At 38.4% G+C, this 17,776-nt stretch overlaps 2 protein-coding genes across 3 annotated transcripts; both read left to right on the top strand.

The window, feature by feature from the left end:
• The first annotated feature begins 3,388 nt into the window (after positions 1-3,388).
• On the top strand, positions 3,389-10,119 carry LOC117536464 (palmitoyltransferase ZDHHC23-like). The gene is made up of 5 exons (XM_034201354.1): positions 3,389-3,797; positions 4,416-4,553; positions 5,290-5,904; positions 7,311-7,478; positions 8,111-10,119. Exons 2-5 carry the CDS (start codon positions 4,435-4,437, stop codon positions 8,382-8,384), a joined length of 1,176 nt encoding a protein of 391 aa, XP_034057245.1. The 5' UTR covers positions 3,389-3,797; positions 4,416-4,434; the 3' UTR covers positions 8,385-10,119.
• Positions 10,120-13,834: 3,715 nt separating this feature from the next.
• zgc:153704 (uncharacterized protein LOC767759 homolog) lies at positions 13,835-16,225 on the top strand. 2 transcript variants are annotated; one of them, XM_034201966.1, is made up of 6 exons: positions 13,835-13,981; positions 14,745-14,884; positions 15,328-15,401; positions 15,505-15,618; positions 15,696-15,797; positions 15,899-16,225. In XM_034201966.1, exons 1-6 carry the CDS (start codon positions 13,889-13,891, stop codon positions 15,916-15,918), a joined length of 543 nt encoding a protein of 180 aa, XP_034057857.1. In that variant the 5' UTR covers positions 13,835-13,888; the 3' UTR covers positions 15,919-16,225. The 2 variants fall into 2 exon arrangements, with proteins under 2 accessions (XP_034057857.1, XP_034057850.1); XM_034201959.1 differs by having other exon boundaries at positions 15,328-15,407.
• The last annotated feature ends 1,551 nt before the right edge of the window (positions 16,226-17,776 follow it).

Raw genomic sequence — 17,776 nt, 5'->3', positions numbered from 1 at the left:
CTTATTTGCAAATTATGGTGGAAAATAAGTATTTGGTCAATAACAAAAGTTCATCTCAATACTTTGTTGAAGAAAAAAAAAGTGTCTTCCAATTTCCTTTTTTTGTGATTTCCTACCTATTTAGGGTTAAAAAACCATCTTGCAATTTAGACTTTTTTTATTTTATTTTAAAATGTTACAGTATGTCCACTGTAGAGGACGTCGGGACCATATTAGTTTGAAAAGACAGCCAAAATTAACAGATGGACTATGTAACGTATTATGGTTATAGAGTGATATTAATACAATAATACATTCACCTTTATTTAAAACATGAATAAGTAATTGATCTGAACATTGCTGTTTATTTGGTCAATACAAAACTAGCTTGTTTTTTGGTGAATCTTTCCAGATCTTCAAAGACTTTGTAGTCAATGTACTGGGAAAGTACCTCATTGGACTCCAGTCAGCACGGGCTGTAGGGTCATCTTGACAAGTTTTATGGATGTGGTCTCCATTTGACCTGCTCATAGAAACAAAGCTTGCATTCCTGAGGCAACTCTCATTTTTCATGGCTCCACTTAAAATAAAAACAACAATAAGACATACGTGCTACTCTTGGCCCACAGGGGGCCATGTCTTTCCAGCTCGTCCCTATCTGTCTCTATGTATCTATCTGTGCGCTCATGGAGCCTCCTGCATCTTTCCCCCCCTTCTTCTTGACCCTCTTCTATCCCAGGTGTGAAATCCTCATCTCTCTCATCATCTGAGAGCTCAAAATCTGAATCTCCCTGAACTATCTGGTACAGAAAATGTCTGCTTCAGTTCCGTCTCCTGCAACAATATTGAGTCATAAAGTCCATGAAGATAGTCCTGACGTCCACTAGAATGGACATTTATAAAAGGGCTGTTATTTGAAAACTTGAATTATTTAATTGCTTTCAGAACTAATTATATAGTTAGTTGTATGTTAATAAACAAGAATATATATGATTTTCATGGTAAAAATGACAATTATTCAACAATATTTGACTTCTCCTACTACTTCTATACAATTTTGTTTTTCGTATGCCAGCCATTTTGGATGAAAAGAAAGAGGAACTTCCCAGCATGCAATTTTAACCAATGACATATCACTGGAAAGACCAGGATGTCCTCTGTACAGCACATCAGGGATTGATAGAGTAGCTCAAAAGAGTAAAAGGAGATGCATGTTAACAAAATGTCCACTACAGTGGACATTTTCAATGGGCTGGGTCCCAGGAGGATACACCCTTTGTTGGCAATGACAGAGGTCAAACGTTTTCTGTAAGTCTTCACAAGGTTTTCACACACTGTTGCTGGTATTTTGGCCCATTCCTCCATGCAGATCTCCTCTAGAGCAGTGATGTTTTGGGGCTGTCGTTGGGCAACACAGACTTTCAACTCCCTCCAAAGATTTTCTATGGGGTTGAGATCTGGAGACTGGCTAGGCCACTCCAGGACCTTGAAATGCTTCTTACGAAGCCACTCCTTCGTTGCCCGGGCGGTGTGTTTGGGATCATTGTCATGCTGAAAGACCCAGCCACGTTTCATCTTCAATGCCCTTGTTGATGGAAGGAGGTTGTCACTCAAAATCTCACGATACATGGCCCATTCATTCTTTCCTTAACACGGATCAGTCGTCCTGGTCCCTTTGCAGAAAAACAGCCCCAAAGCATGATGTTTCCACCCCCATGTTTCACAGTAGGTATGGTGTTCTTTGGATGCAACTCAGCATTCTTTCTCCTCCAAACACGTCTAGTTGAGTTTTTACCAAAAAGTTCTATTTTGGTTTCATCTGACCATATGACATTCTCCCAATCCTCTTCTGGATCATCTAAATGCTCTCTAGCGGCGTAGTGTGTTACTGATGGTAGCCTTTGTTACTTTGGTCCCAGCTCTCTGCAGGTCATTGACTAGGTCCCCCCGTGTGGTTCTGGGATTTTTGCTCACCGTTCTTGTGATCATTTTGACCCCACGGGGTGAGATCTTGCGTGGAGCCCCAGATCGAGGGAGATTATCAGTGGTCTTGTATGTCTTCCATTTTCTAATAATTGCTCCCACAGTTGATTTCTTCACACCAAGCTGCTTACCTATTGCAGATTCAGTCTTCCCAGCCTGGTGCAGGTCTACAATTTTGTTTCTGGTGTCCTTTGACAGCTCTTTGGTCTTGGCCATAGTGGAGTTTGGAGTGTGACTGTTTGAGGTTGTGGACAGGTGTCTTTTATACTGATAACGAGTTCAAACAAGTGCCGTTAATACAGTTAACAAGTGGAGGACAGAGGAGGCTCTTAAAGAAGAAGTTACAGGTCTGTGAGAGCCAGAAATCTTGTTTGTTTGTAGGTGAGCAAATACTTATTTTACTGAGGAATTTACCAATTAATTCATTAAAAATCCTACAATGTGATTTCCTGGATTCTTTCCCCCATTCTGTCTCTCATAGTTGAAGTGTACCTAGGATGAAAATTACAGGCCTCTCTCATCTTTTTAAGTGGGAGAACTTGCACAATTGGTGGCTGACTAAATACTTTTTTGCCCCACTGTATCTACAAGAAAGCGCTCTACATTGAAAATTGGAAGTAGAGGAATGCCAGTATCATCAGGAAAATGTATAAACGTCTAGTAGGAAGAGCAATAAAGGCAATACAAAACCCAAGAAAACAACAAAATATTAGAAAATAAATTGGAAAATAATTTCAAAGCGTATCAAAATAATTTCAAAATGTATTTTTTCTGTCAATCAATTAACTACTTTTTTGTGTGTGTAGTTCTGTGAGGAACACATTAAATGACCTGAAAGTGAAAAATAATACTTAAATACTTTTTATATTGACTATCATGTCTCTAATATGTAAACAGATGCCTCTCGCACTTACAACCTCTTGAACTTCTTGGTATTAACAGCTTCTCATCCTCCAGACGCCGGTGTGCTTTCTACGTTTTCAAAGCTGTCACTTCTAATAGATCATCAGGAGGGCAAGAGAAAGGAAAACCGCCGTGCAGGGATCACTTAACACATTCTCACTGTTAATTACAGTGTTGCAAGGATATAAACACAGGAGTTATCTGGTAATTCTGTGTGTGAGCAGTGAGTTCATGTTGCTTGTGGGAGGAAATATGATCCCAGAGGGTGGGGCTGCCCTGTGGATCATCCCTCACTCTCTCATTTATGAGTGCCTGTCATGTTTCTCATACACACACTCGTCCAGCTCAGTGTGGATTGTCAACATAGCATGTCAGCTGTGGAGAGGAGCACAAAAGACCCCTGGCCTTTACATGTTTACTTTACCAGTTGAGGGAGAACCTATATTAATCAAGTATTACAACTTCAAACGGTCACTGGAAGAAGCTGTTTAAGCAGAGGAAGTAAGCTATGCAACAGAAGGACTTGTGAACTATTTAAGGACATGCGAGAAGGATAGCTTTGGGAAAAGTGAGCTGGCAGATGCTACAGAATTTCAAACCACTTGCCAGGAGTTCCCTCCTGTTGGGACTCTTCCACGGTGGGAATCTGAGAAATGAAAACCATCTCAGTGCACTGACACGGTGTCGCCGCAGCACTGCCACATGCAGGAACTTTCCAATTTCCCTTTTCAACACAAATGAGTGATGAGAAAGTAGGCTGCTGTTTTATTTGTATCCCCCTCAGTCATCTACGGAAGAAGCTTGCTGACAAGAGGTCATCTTCTTAATCCATGTTCTCTTTATCCTTTGCTTAAAATTGGCTTAACTTTTACCTGGAGAGAGTAAATCTGAAGTGCGTTGAGGATTTTGTACTTCGGTTGCAGAGACATAAGGTAAGTTAAGAGATCAAATGTTTTTGTTGGCTTTGTGAAGGTTGATCCTACTAATACAACTAAAACATTTGCATTCTTGTTAATTAACATTGTTACTAAAAAGGCATACAAAAATGATGATAAGATAAGGAAATAATAAAGAACACTGTCAAAAACTCAAGTACATCTTTGAGTGTTGAAGACTGACGGTTGCTGGCCCAGATAGTTTGTCCCTGTGGACACAGTGGCCTTGTTTCAACAAATTGCATTAGAAGCTCCTGGGGACTGAGAATCCTCTGATTTTTAGAAATGATTAATTTTTTACAACAAATAGAAGATCTTATAGTAAGTTAAAGGCACAGGTGGAGTGCAGTATGCCTTGTAGTGTGTGTTTGTGTGTGTATGCTCCATGTGTATGAGATATTGAACTGCCCGTATAAAAACCAGAAATCTTAAAAAATATTTGTTTTTGCTTTTGAGCATTGTTATTGGATGTGGCAGATAATACCTTTTTATAAGCAATACTAACTCTTAACATTTCCCTAACACACGTGTGCTAGCTGTGCAGTTCATTGCTATTGGGTATACAGTTTTAAATTGATGGCCTTTCATGTTGAAATGACAGTTTGTAAACTTCAGTCATCTTTAGCAAGCCATTATGCAATGGGAGAAGTTAAAGCCTCCAGAGCCAGATGATCCTATGTGTTGCTGTGAGTGTGATTTGGACCAGTACGGATGTTGCTGTGACTGTGAAGATCTGGATGAAGCCTTTACCAGGTATGAAGGTCTTGAGGAAAAGAGTGAGTAGTAGGCTAATGAGTAGAATATACTGAAGTAAGCAAATAAACCTAAATACTTAGATGTTATTTACATACAAGTATCACTTTGTTGGAAAAAGGAGTTCAGTATCTTATTGAAAAGCTGTTCTAGGCAATAATTTATTTGTTAGAAAGAATAATACCACTCTTATGCAGTTGGTTAGCTAGCTTAGCACAATGACTGGAGACAGAAACCGCTGGCCTGGCTTTTAGTCAAGAAATAGTCTGGCACATAACTCTCCCCTAAACGACAAACTATGTTATTTACTGTTTGTTTTTTACACTGATTAAACAACTTAAAAATAAGGTGTTAACAGAGAACTTCAGTGGTGTCGGGTTTTGTTACCTTAAGCTAGCTGTTTCCAGTCTTTGTGCTAAGCTAAACGTTTCCTAGATGCACATTCCTTAATAAATGAATGTTTAGTTACTGCAAACAAATTAATTTAAAAGTAATACATATAAAACACACACCACCAGATATTAAAATGCATGTGAATGTATTGCTTGTAAATCTTACATTTTAAAAGACACAGTTGAAATCTACCTTTGTGAAAGTAACATCACTTTTCTTGGAGTTTATAGAATCATGATTGAATCACAAGCATAAACCACATTACTTTCCAACCAACGTTATTTTCCACATTAATAACCTTAATGTTTGTAATTGTGACATGGTTGACCCCTGTTGTCTGTAGGTGGCTGAGAGACAGACCATCTAAAGGGGGATCATGTCAGTCTCCTGTACTTGGGGCCATTATAGACAGAATGGAGATCTCCCTGATCCCGGCCCTGCTGCTGCTGCCTCTCCTGCTGCGAGTTGCAGCGCTGCACCTCCTGCTGGGTGTCACCATCCTGACCGCTCTGCCCGGCATGGTGCTGTGGTACTACTACGCCACGCACAGAAAAAAGAAACGCACCCTCTTCTTCCTCACCCTATCTCTCTACTCCCTGTTCTACATGTATTACCTCTTCATCACAGAGATTTTACCTCGTGGGAACGTCAGCCAGCTGCAGGTGTGTGCTGTGACCACGGGGGTGATTCTCACTCTCGTCTCTCTTATACAAACCAAGAGAGGCCCGGGCTTTGTGACCCCGTGCCTACATGTAGCTCACAGCCACAGTCAGGAGGCTGAGAAGGACTCCACACATCTTAATGGATGTATCCAATCAGCAGCTGCAACAGGGATCAAAAATGCCCTAACAACAAAACTGAGCAGCTGTCCTGTGTGCAAAATAATGCGACCCCCAAGAGCTGGACACTGTCGAACCTGTGGATCCTGTGTCCAGCGTCTGGACCACCACTGTGTCTGGTGGGTTGGATACAACATATGTATTTATATATGGCCCATGATCACTTCTAAGTCAGTTATACTTTTATTTTGCAATAATAGAAGGATCATGAAAGTCTCTTGCTTACTTTCACTGAACTAAATTAGGTTGAACAAAACAAAATCCCAATGTATCCCTGAATAATGCTGTCTTTTAGAGAACCTGCTGGCCAAAGAGTCATCTGGGGTCTGTGGAACAATTATAACCTTACTGCCATGTTCACAATTAGCTATCAACGACGAATGACATTTCCAAAAATACCTATAGATAGAAAACATAATCACATGTTCAGGGTGTGATTAGCACTCGCTACTTTGAATAGCTGATTGTATTTGTCTGCCATGCTATATACACCCAGGGTGCAAATAGCATAGTTGACTTTAATCAGACCAATGGGCAGCTTTAACTCAGGATTGTCAGCTATCAATTGGTCCGATCTCTGGCCCCTGCAGTCAACATGTGGAACTGTCATTGGGCAACATATTTAACCCCAAATTGCTAACATTGGCCAGTCCAACAGTGAGTGAGAGTGAGTGAATGTTGAGCAGCTGCATGGCGACCTTTGCCTCTTTATGAATGTGTGTGAATTTGTGAATGCTGACTTGCTATATGTAAAATGTTTTAAGTGGTCTGGAAGTAAACTGGAAAAGCACTATATAAATCCATATTGCCATTTACCATTAGATTACACATCCTCAGCCAATTCAGTTGAACTTAAATGTCACACCAGCTTTAAAACTGTGTATGGCTCTTAAAAGCATAAACTTGCCTGGGTTTTGTATTTACAGATAAGCAGACACATTCAAGAAACAGCAATTATAGAAAAGATATAGATATGAATCCGCCATTAAATGTAATAACAAAAAACATATTATCCTATAGTATTTCCCTAGTTGTATCTGTTGTATAAAGAAATGTTTAGTTTTAAATGATCTGCTGTCTAGATTCTGGTGCCACATTGAACCAATGGAATTTGATTGGAATTTATTTTGTTGTGTCCAAAGCATTGACACAAAACTAACATTTAAGAAAATCCAAAGCATTGTGTCTTTCCACAAACAATGTCCCAGTTACTAATGGTGCCCAGATATATATATATATATATATATATATATATATATATATATATATACACGCAATTTTAAAGCAAACGAGATCATTACTCAATTAAACTTAATGGATGCCTTACCTCCAAAATGACCATGTGTATATCAATATATCAATGACCCTGTGTTGCCCAGCAGGCTACTAATCAGAGTGAGTTCAGAAGTGTGTAAAGTAGTAATTCTTTAGTATAAATGCCTGTGATTGGGTATATTGCACTTGAAATAAACAAAAAACTCTAAATGGGAACACTGTGTTGTGTGTCTGTGCTGAGGTTTTTCAGGATTAACAGCTGTGTTGGACAGGCAAACCATCGCAGTTTCCTGCTGAGCCTCTCTGTGTTCGTGGTCACCTCTCTGTACGGGATCAGCTTGGTGCTGAGCAGCCTCTGTCCTCGACAATATCTGATGACGGCGCTCCTCTACTGCCCCGGCGTCTACACTCAGTCCAGGTACAACACTCTTCATGTGTAGATTATTGTAACTATAGGAGTAGAAGTGAAGTCAACATTGTAAAAGCTCACACAATCCAAACATTCATGTGATAAATAACAATGAGTATGGTATATGAATATGTTCTGAATATTAGTTACTGCATTTATAACATTGGCATGGACAAACATTATGCAGAAAAATATTATTACCAGTCCTGCCTTTTTTTCAGTTCTTGTGTCCAGGATCCAATCCAATTATTTTTCTTTGGAAATTGTGAAATTACAACTGTTTATAAAAGAAAAACACATTTTTAACTTGTCAGTTAAATTGTGGTAATTTACTAATATATTAATTGGTGTTAATTTGTTACTGAGACACACTTTTGACAAGGTGTGCATACACATTTTAAACATTGCACTTTTCCCTCCTTCTGTGCCTTAGATTGTGTCATAATTATTATAAATGAAGATATATGAACACTGATTGTCAGATCCACTCCAACCATGTTCATCATAAACCCTTAGCAAAATGTATATAGTTAGTTGGTTGAAGTAATACAAACACTCAGCTGTAATAATTGGTATACTTTTTATTACATTTCTTACATATTTCTGTTATGCTTCATTGACTCGTTACTTCATCTCTACAGCTCGGCACTTTGCTTCACCTGTGCTTGGTACAGCAGCATTGTGACAGGTGGGCTGTTTTACATGTGGTTGGTGCAAGTTGTGAATATCAGCCTGAATGTGACGGAGCGGGAGGCTCAGCTGGCTCTGAGGAACAAAACAGGCCAGCGGCGCCTGGGGGGGCTCGTCATCTCCACGGGACAGTTCTCACGTGGCTTCTGTCAGAACTGGGCCGAGTTCCTCACCATGGCATACGCCCCGGTCTCTCCTCGCTACAGCCTCACTGACTTGGTCTAGTCTCACATTGTACTCTGTTGCAACATCATGACAACTGTTGACTGATAACAGCATGTGTGAAGCTGTGTATCTCATGTCATTCTTATCAGCCCATGTCTTCTGATGCTCATTGCTTTCCAGCTTTTTCACACAATACATTGTGTTCATGGGATAGGATTATAACAACAAATTATCACCTTGAACGATTAATTAGTCAATTACGACAATACTTGAAAGGGTTTCAGAAAAGAGAAATGATGAAGGGCTAATGATGGCATTTCAACAAATCTCTACATTCAGAAGTAAAGATAGGAATGACGTTTGATGTGTGTAAGTTCTACTAAAGTAGGACCTTTGGTGATTTAAGGTGACATTTACCAACACATGTGCAAGTTCAAATAGTCTGAAATCTAAGCCTGTTGCAAATAGTTGTAGGAAATATAACGTACAGGCTTCAGTCTGCAGGTAGAATGTAAATATAGTGCTGTCCAACTGACTTGGAAACTATTGTTGACCATGTTCATTTAAAACAATTGAGCAAAGCATTTGTAATAAAGAAAAATACTATGTGGGGTTCACGTAAAAGAAGAACAGGCATGCTTCCAGATCTGTTCCAGCATTGGGTGCCCCCCTGTGGAGATTTTCTGAGTGCAAGTCACACTTTATATATCCCACAACTCACTTTTATAAAACCTCACTTTTAAAATGTCCATGCATGGACAACAAAAGAGGCCCAAAGTGGCACGGAGGAATACGTCCCCTGTGAGTCTGCGGTGGGGGTGCAGTGTGAACTTCCTGTAGACTCTACAGTCATCTTTACTGTTATGACTGATGCAATCTGAATAACTCAATATTCTCTCTGCAGCGCTCTGTGATATTGGTTTTTTAATGTTGTCCATTACTGTCTAATAGCACCAGTAGTGCTCCGTCTACATTGTCCAGACCTCCTTCTTTTAAGACATGCAGGGATTGTTTGTTGGTAAGAAGTAAATTACAGATATTGTTTATTTATATTAATCCTCCTGTTATCCTTGGGGTCCATTTGACCCCATTCAATGTTTAACATATCTAAAAAAATGGTTCACATTATTTTTTTTGCTTAGTATTTCATGACTTTCCCTAATTTAGTGAGGACTAATGGGTAAACATAAAATGAACGTGAAGATCTTTTTTAAATGTGCTGTACGCACTTTGTACGCATCGGTGTTCCTTGGGGTCAATTTGACCCCAGGCTGTTTTAGAAGTATAAAACATATAAAACATATACAAATGTCATGTCAATGTCAAAACATTGTACACATATTTGTGTTGATTGTGTAGGATGATATTGAGGTGACTATTAAATGCAAATGTATCATTGTAAAAAAAAAACCTACCCTCTGCTTTAGTTATTGGTCTTTTAACAACATCAAAAAGATCTTACTTTAACATTTTTATTTCAATATGGTGATTTATATATTTTTCGATAGTCACATAATAGGAATTCTGGATGTATAAAGGGGTCTGTGGGGGGGAAGGTTGGGGTAATGTTTTATTTAAATAGTTATTTAGGTAGTCAACTAAGGTAAGCACCAGAGACATACATTTTGGTTAAAATGTGGAATATAATCATTGTCTTGAGTTTTAAACTACTGGGGTCAAATTGACCCCAGAGGATAAAGGGTGTAAAGTCAATCTGAGGATAACAGGAGGGTTAAGCTGAATGTCACAATCCATGACTAATGTGTGTACGCAAATCCAATCAGATTAAACAGCTCTGAACAGTGTATGTTTTCTCATTATACACTCTAGTGTTTTCACCCCATACACTTCTCATTATTCCCCATTCTCATAATGCACATCTTGGGTGGAGAAATCGATCAAGCTGTTTAAATCAATGTCCTCCATTTAAAATAACTCAACTCAACTTTATTTACACAGCATTTGATACAGACACAAATGCTTTACATGGTAAGATTCAAACAACACAGACAAAACATAAATAATATAATGGTACAATGAAAAAAAGAAATAAATGTAGGGACAACAAAAGGATCAAATAAATAATATTGAAAAAAGAATTAGGGCTCAAAGTAAAACCCAGATTTAGAAAAAGATTGCAAAGTATACATCTTTTTTTATTGTACTTTAAAAATATCCATTGAGCTCGCCATACTGATATCAAATGAAGAAGATCGCTATATTTGATTTGATTTATTTCGAACGTGTAATACAATAACACACAAAATAATATTAATAATGAATTGAAACAAGAGAGTTATGATGCTGTAAAAATATGATTGACTTACAAATTATATATAAACAAATGATCTACCTAATTACACATCCGAAAAGGGGTGGGAAGAAATGTATACTTATTTAATCCCACCCCTTCTCCCAAAAACGAAATGATCATATCTCCTTCCTTCCACAGCAGGGTCTCAGCAGCCCCTCTCCTCTGGCGCCATCCTCAGGCCAATCTGCTCTTTACTTTCTCCACTGTTGACTTCAAGTGTGTACTAAACATTATAGGATCCACCCCAGCACGTGCACATCTGTTGTAAAATTAGGTAATCTAATTAACAGTAGTTTTGAATATGTTATATTAGCGTTCATGACCAGTTGTGAAGCAACATCTGTGCCATTTAAGGTTCTTGTTTTTTTTACTTGAGTATATCCAGAGACGGGAGAAGTACTCAGATCTTGTACTTGAGTAAAAGTAGAAGTAACATAGTGTGGGAATACTCTGTTACAAGTAAAAGTCCTGCATTCAAAAGTAAAAAGTAGAAAAGTATTAGCATCAAAATATACTTAAAGTACCAAAAGTAAAAGTACTCATTATGCAGATTGGTCCATTTCAGAATAATATATTATATGTTGGATTATAATAATTGATGCATTAAAGTGTTCTCAAAGCTGGTAAAGGTGCAGTAAGTTTAAATGACTTTGTATACTGCAGGGTAGCTTGTTTACTCAAGGTGTAACTAAAGTCATTTTTAAGTGTTGATTATATTTCACATCATTAATCCAAATCTGTAAAGTAACTAAAAGGTATTAAATAAATGTAGTGGAGTAAAAATACACCATTTAACTCTGTATTGTAGTAGAAGTACAAAATAGCAGTACAAGTACCTCAAAATGTACTTAATACGAGAGGAAAATCTCACACAACACAACTACATTTATTTTATTATTTTATTAAAATATTCCTTTGTTTAATTATATTTTGTGATACAAGTCAACATATTTAAATAGTTTATTATATATTTCTATTTTAGTTATGTGAATGAACTCAACCTTTACAAGCTGCAACATTAAAGGGACACATGAATGCATATATAATTACATTATTTAGTATATATGATTCAGACTACTTTTGGTATTTGGTATATCTTCATGCTAACGAGTGAGACTTGTACTTGTAATTTAACACTGTAGTATTGCTACTTTTAAATCAATTAATAGATCTAAGTATATTGAATCCCAGCAATGCGTCTAACCCTGTGAAAATGATTGAGTTTAGCAGAGCCTCATTGATTATCCCATTATGTGATGAGTAATTTATATAACAAATATACCGTTGGACTTTCCTCTCTCATTGTATTTACAGTGTGTATGTTCAGTGAGTTTGCATGCCTGCTCTGACGCTCCTGACACAGATGTATCCAGATGTATCAGAGACTCTTTGAGACTGTGTTTGCTTTGGGCAAAGACCTGTCATATCTTCTCTCTGATGATTTACAGTTTCACAGAAACTGAAGCAATTAAATGGAAAGTTTAAAATATTGATAGAAAGTGAGATAAAGTGGAGAAGTCTTTTGGTACAAGGCTAATGCTGCTTTTGAATTATTCAGGCGATTAAATACCAACTAGTGGGAGACTTTGCGAATCTGCATGATGTCTAAACAATAAATACATACTTTGTCTGAATGTACATTTGTTGAAAGGAGAAGTACATTCCTGCATTGGTATTTACCGGTAAATGTGACTGTCATTTTGAATGAGAGTCTTACAACATGTATTAAATTCTGCTCTGCCATTTTTTTTTAATATTAGTTTTCTCGGGGCAGAATAACTACCTGTTCAAACTGGCAAGGTATTTAGGTCTGAGGAATCTTTGCTTGGCGCATGTATCGGCCTGCACCTGACTTCTCGACTCATTACACTAATTCATCTCCTCCTCATCACACATGGATTCATATTTATCCGTGCAGCAAAGATCCTGCAGAAAGCTGAGAGGTCACACACAAAAGTGAGAACAAGTTAGAATTACAAGCAAAGGCTTTAAAAAAGTACGACATATCTGCATTACATAAACTAAGTAGCAAAAGTAAAGTAGTCATTATGAATTATTATAACAAGTATTGTATGTGTGTGGGCTGCTTATAACTGCTTATTTATTGATTACATTTGGTGTCAACACTCTGAATCTGAAAGGTGTAGGTAATAACATTTTGAGATAAATTCATGAATGAAAATAGGATTAGCTAATATATTGCAGCCATGATTTCAGTGTGTGTATGCATGTGTGAAGAGGTGAATGTTGGAAAAGCCCTTTAAGATGTTGGGAGAATAGAAATGTGCTAAATGACTGCATTTCAAATAACTAGCTGAGTAAAACACTATAACAGAAACATAACAATCTCACCTTAAGGTCAATTTAGTAGGCTGGCGTTTACCCTATTTACAACTTCTTGTCTCTATGTTGGCCCTGGTTGGATTGTTTACAATTGCTTTCCAATCATTTCCCATTTAACTTTATCAAAAAAAGTGAGACTTGTTTTAAACTCCATTTAACTTCCATTCTTCCACTTGATCGCCTCTTGAATAACTACTCTAATGGCTCTCAATGGCTGCAGAACAGCTACTGAGTGATATTTGAGACTAAATGTGAAAGACGTCTACTGTGAGGGAGCAGCCAGCTGTACAAACAGTCAGTCCCTGTTCTCCTTTATATCAGTAACTTAAGGACAAAGGAGGACGTTTTTCCATACTTTAAACCCATTAAAGAGACACTAAAAAGAGTTTCAATTCATCACATGTCGATGATGCATGATTAGGAGCTCAATATGTTTCTCTCTTTTCTGTTGTCTCTTTGATTTACCATCCCAACTGCTGACAGAGAATTTGACTCTGTGCCACAGAAAGCCCTGGAGGTCAGCCACTGCTTTGTTTACCATTTGGTTACTGTGTTTTTACGCTCACAAATAGGAGGCTGCAAAAGGACATTGCATTATAGAATACTTCATGAATCTTATCATGTGGCAGACAGAATACAGACCTCTGATACACTTCTTCTTCTTGTTATTCTGATCTAATTCTGCCCGGGCTAAAAACTCCTTGTGGCAGGGAAACTGTTTGGTAAGCTTCACGTGTTTGAACCCATCCCAGCTCCAGGGTCTGTCTGTGTGTGTGTGTGTGTGTGTGTGTGTGTGTGTGTGTGTGTGTGTGTGTGTGTGTGTGTGTGTGTGTGTGTGTGTGTGCTGTCTATATAACTGGTCGCCAGCAGCACTTCAACAATAGATCTTCACCAACACTCAGTAGCCATGACTCTCCTGCTGACCGTGCTGGGAGCCGTGCTCTGCTCCTTCTCCGTTTCTGCTCAAGTCGTACCGCAGGCTGACTTCAACATACAGGGGGTGAGATGGTGGATTATAAGCAGTATTTTTAACCTTAGTCATAAAATGATTTATGGTGCCTGTTGCATTTTTGTTAAAACTCTATCTATCTGATTTTGCTGGCTAGTGCAACTTGGCGATTATCACATTTAAACGCATAAAAAAGCATACATAAAATGGTACAAACAGCTGTGTACCTTAATGTTGTGTATTTGTAATATCTTTGCAACATGCATGGTGGCATTTAGGCAGCTCTGTTTTACCTAAGAAGCAGTACTAATACTTACTACAGTGTAAATATACTCTGTTACAAGTCCTGCTTTCAGTAAAAAGTACAAAAGCATTAGAAGAAATTAAGTATCAAACTTAAAAGTATTCATAATGAAGAATGAGAAATGTTTTAATTATATTTTGTAAAATCAATAATATTTTTGTATGAATTAATGTGTCAAACATTTTAATGTTGCAGCAGGTAAAGCAGGAGGTTCTTTTTTATTTTACTAATTGAACTGCTGTAGCTTGTGATTTTAATCAATGGGACATACAATCAGTCTTAACTTAAAGTAATAGTCCATGTTAAATTATTTACTGACTGTATTATGTATAATTAATATGAATCTGTAATGAAACTGAAGTTATTAGATAGAAGTAATGGAGTATGAAGTACAATATTAAACAGTACTTTTAACCACTGCATTCAGAGGAATTGTGATGTTTTAAAAAAAACTGCTATCACCTAACCGGTCAACACTTACTCTATTGTTCGCCTTGTGTGTGTCCACAGATGGCAGGGAAGTGGTACCTGATAGGATTTGCCACGAATGCCCAGTGGTTTGTCAACCGCAAAGCCGACATGAAGATGGGCACCGCCATGTTGACCCCGACTGCTGATGGGGACCTGGACATGTCCTACGCCAGTCTCAGGTAAATAAGTGAGGAGAGACAAAGCAGCCAAGAGACACAACTAAACATGGAGAAGCAGTATTTAGTAATTATGCTACATATGTCTGGAAGAACTGCCAGGAAAAACCACTAGCCCGCTGCAAGTTTCACTTATTTTATAATCAAGACTGAAGCTTTTTATTCATATCACACACTGCACTGTCACTTTTTACCTTTCTTATTATATTTAGACTTGTTTTTTAGTAATACATAATAGTAAAGTTGTTTAGCACTTTTTACACATAAGGTGCAGCTCAAAGTGCTTAAACAAAACGGCACACAACACAAGATAAACAGAGAACAAGAAATGCACTGCAGGTCGAATGTTAAAACCTTTTTGCAAACATGCAGCATATGACCACAAGATGTCAAGGAATACAAGGAGGTAATATAGGAAAGGTCATGTTTTAATGCTTTCTTGGCAGCTCTGATGGCTCCTGTTGGAGAATGAACAACCTGGCCAAGCAGACCGATGTGCCCGGGAAGCTCACGTACACAAGTGAGCGTGAGTGCACCAATGCACACTAAACACATAGAGGCCAGCAACAATCACAACAAACCCACCATTGTTCTGCTTTCCCATGAACTCTTCCCCTCATCAGGCTGGGGCAGTGTGAACGACATGTCGATGGTGGATGTGAAGTATGACGAGTACGCGCTGACTCAAACCATTAAGACCAAAGGGAGTGATCCCACCGTTGTCACCAAACTATATGGTAAAGTTGCCATGATGCTAGACTTTATAACGGTAATCCTAAATGCAGTCATGTACTAACTTCCTGTGGTGCTTCAGGCCGTGGAGTGGAGCTCAGCGCCGACCTGCTGGAGAGGTTCAGGCAGTTCTCCTTGGGGACTGGTGTCCTGCCGGAGAATATCGCTTTCCTTCCCAAAAATGGTATGTCTCATATAAATGGAGAGGTTTCCTGTAAACAAAACCAACAACCTGTGATTAAGGCGCACAATCATGCTTTACTCTGTTTCTCTTTACCTCTCCAGCGGAGTGCCCAGCTGCTTAACTTCCTGCTCCGGTGTCTGTATGTCAACAAGCTTTCTGAAGGCTTCATGAATATTCTACATCTATCGGTGTTTAACGCCAATACTCATTTTATTTTGTTTACACTGCTCTTTCAGATGTGGTGTTAAGAACATAATGCCACTAAACAATGTAAAGCCTGGTTTCAATATAATATGCTTTGCTTTAATTCACCAGCAGTTGTAATCTTTATGTACTTCAGACATGTTTGAGACAAATGCTCTGCTTTGAATGTGCCTGATGATTTTTTTTTTTTTGCACAATAAAGCTGAATTACTCCTTTTAAAAAATCCAGATTGTGCACCAACGACAAGATATGCAGGTTTCCAACTTTTAAGAGTTTTCGGCTTTGCACATTTTTAACAGTAGGCCTATATAAATGGTTGTATGCCCTGGTCAGACCTTAAAGACACAGTTACACTGACTGTAAACATAACTTGTTTGTTTACCAGAAAAAATGTTAGATTTGAGGTGATCACAGAAACTTTGGGCCTTTAGCAGATGACTGTAAAGACAGCCGTATGAAGAACAAATTATCCCGCACAGTAAAAAGGTAAAATCTCTCAAAACAGGTTATTGATGGGCCTTCGACAATGTGTGAAAATAGAAGACAAAACATCTAAAATACTTTGCTTTTATTACTTTTTTTAACAAATACGTTGAAGTACATCCATAACAACACAGTTCAGATTTCCTTGTTATCAAGTGTTTACATCTACACGCTTTGTACAGATTTGTATACAAAACAATAATTTACGTCCCATAGAAGTCTAGTTACACTTAACTATACAACAACTTGTAAATGAAATAAATATAAAAACAGGAATAATCACAGGTGATAACAAAAGGGTAAAAAGCCATAGTACAAGTACACCACCAGCACCTGTCTTCTGAAGTTGAATCTAAAAAGATATACCTTTCCACGGGCAAGAGTACATCTGTGAGGGCGAGACAAAGATTCTGTCCATAGTTTTAATAACAGCAGCTCCAGTTACACTGTTTGATTCATGAGGCCAGACAGTGCACCTTTCCTGTTTTAGTAGAAAAGCTGGGATGTAATAGATGTATCGACATGATTGACTTGATCATTGAAAAATAAACCATCTGCCTGAAAAGCTTGTCATCAGTTCTAATGGTCATCACAACAAAATGAGCCTTTTCAAACAAATGGGATCTCACTCTCTAGGTAGCATTATTGGAATCAAAATACTCAGGGGGTCGTCTTTACTGCTTTGGGCACTTGTTCTGAACAACTCACAGTACTGACTTAAAACTGACATCTCATCGGTATGACGGGGTATTGGTCGCATTGTGATAGAGGTGCATATGTGAACTTTCATCACCATCGTGACACATCCATGAGTTCATGATCCTGTGTACAAAGCCAAGAATTATAATTTCTGCACACAACCAGCCTTGTGTTTTTAGCAACACAACAAAAATGCTAACAGAGTGGTGGGGTCAGAGCACCAGGAAGCACAGCAGATGCTTTGTTTTTCATTCATTCTTCCTCTCGCTCACACTTTGGACTGTCACAATAATTACATATCGACTTATTGTAAGATATATGGATATTTACAACTTCTACAGGTGCACCATAGAGAGTATCCTGACTGGCTGCATCACGGCAGCTGCACCGCCCTCAACCGTAAGGCTTTACAGAGGGTGGTGAAAACTGCACAGCACATCACCAGAACGGAGCTGCCATCCATGGAGGACCTTTACTCCCAGCGGCTCAGGAAGAAAGCCCTCAGGATTACAAAAGACCCCCATCACCCCAGCCACAAACTGTTCTGTCTGCTGCCGTCTGGCAGGTGCTACCGCAGCATCCGGACTAAAAA

This window comes from Gymnodraco acuticeps, unplaced genomic scaffold (genome assembly GCF_902827175.1).
Source record: "Gymnodraco acuticeps unplaced genomic scaffold, fGymAcu1.1, whole genome shotgun sequence".
Classification (NCBI taxonomy): Eukaryota; Metazoa; Chordata; class Actinopteri; order Perciformes; family Bathydraconidae; genus Gymnodraco; species Gymnodraco acuticeps.
Note: the sequence above shows the minus strand (reverse complement) of the source record. Positions and strands in the feature narration are given on the sequence as shown.

Coding starts and splice junctions, on each gene's coding strand:
- LOC117536464 (XM_034201354.1), top strand. CDS start 4,435: ATGCAATGGGAGAAGTTAAAGCCTCCAGAGCCAGATGATCCTATGTGT. Junction 4,554..5,289: donor CTGGATGAAGCCTTTACCAG/GTATGAAGGTCT, acceptor TGTTGTCTGTAG/GTGGCTGAGAGACAGACCAT. Junction 7,479..8,110: donor GGCGTCTACACTCAGTCCAG/GTACAACACTCT, acceptor TCATCTCTACAG/CTCGGCACTTTGCTTCACCT.
- zgc:153704 (XM_034201959.1), top strand. CDS start 13,889: ATGACTCTCCTGCTGACCGTGCTGGGAGCCGTGCTCTGCTCCTTCTCC. Junction 13,982..14,744: donor CTGACTTCAACATACAGGGG/GTGAGATGGTGG, acceptor GTGTGTCCACAG/ATGGCAGGGAAGTGGTACCT. Junction 15,408..15,504: donor GCTCACGTACACAAGTGAGC/GTGAGTGCACCA, acceptor TCCCCTCATCAG/GCTGGGGCAGTGTGAACGAC.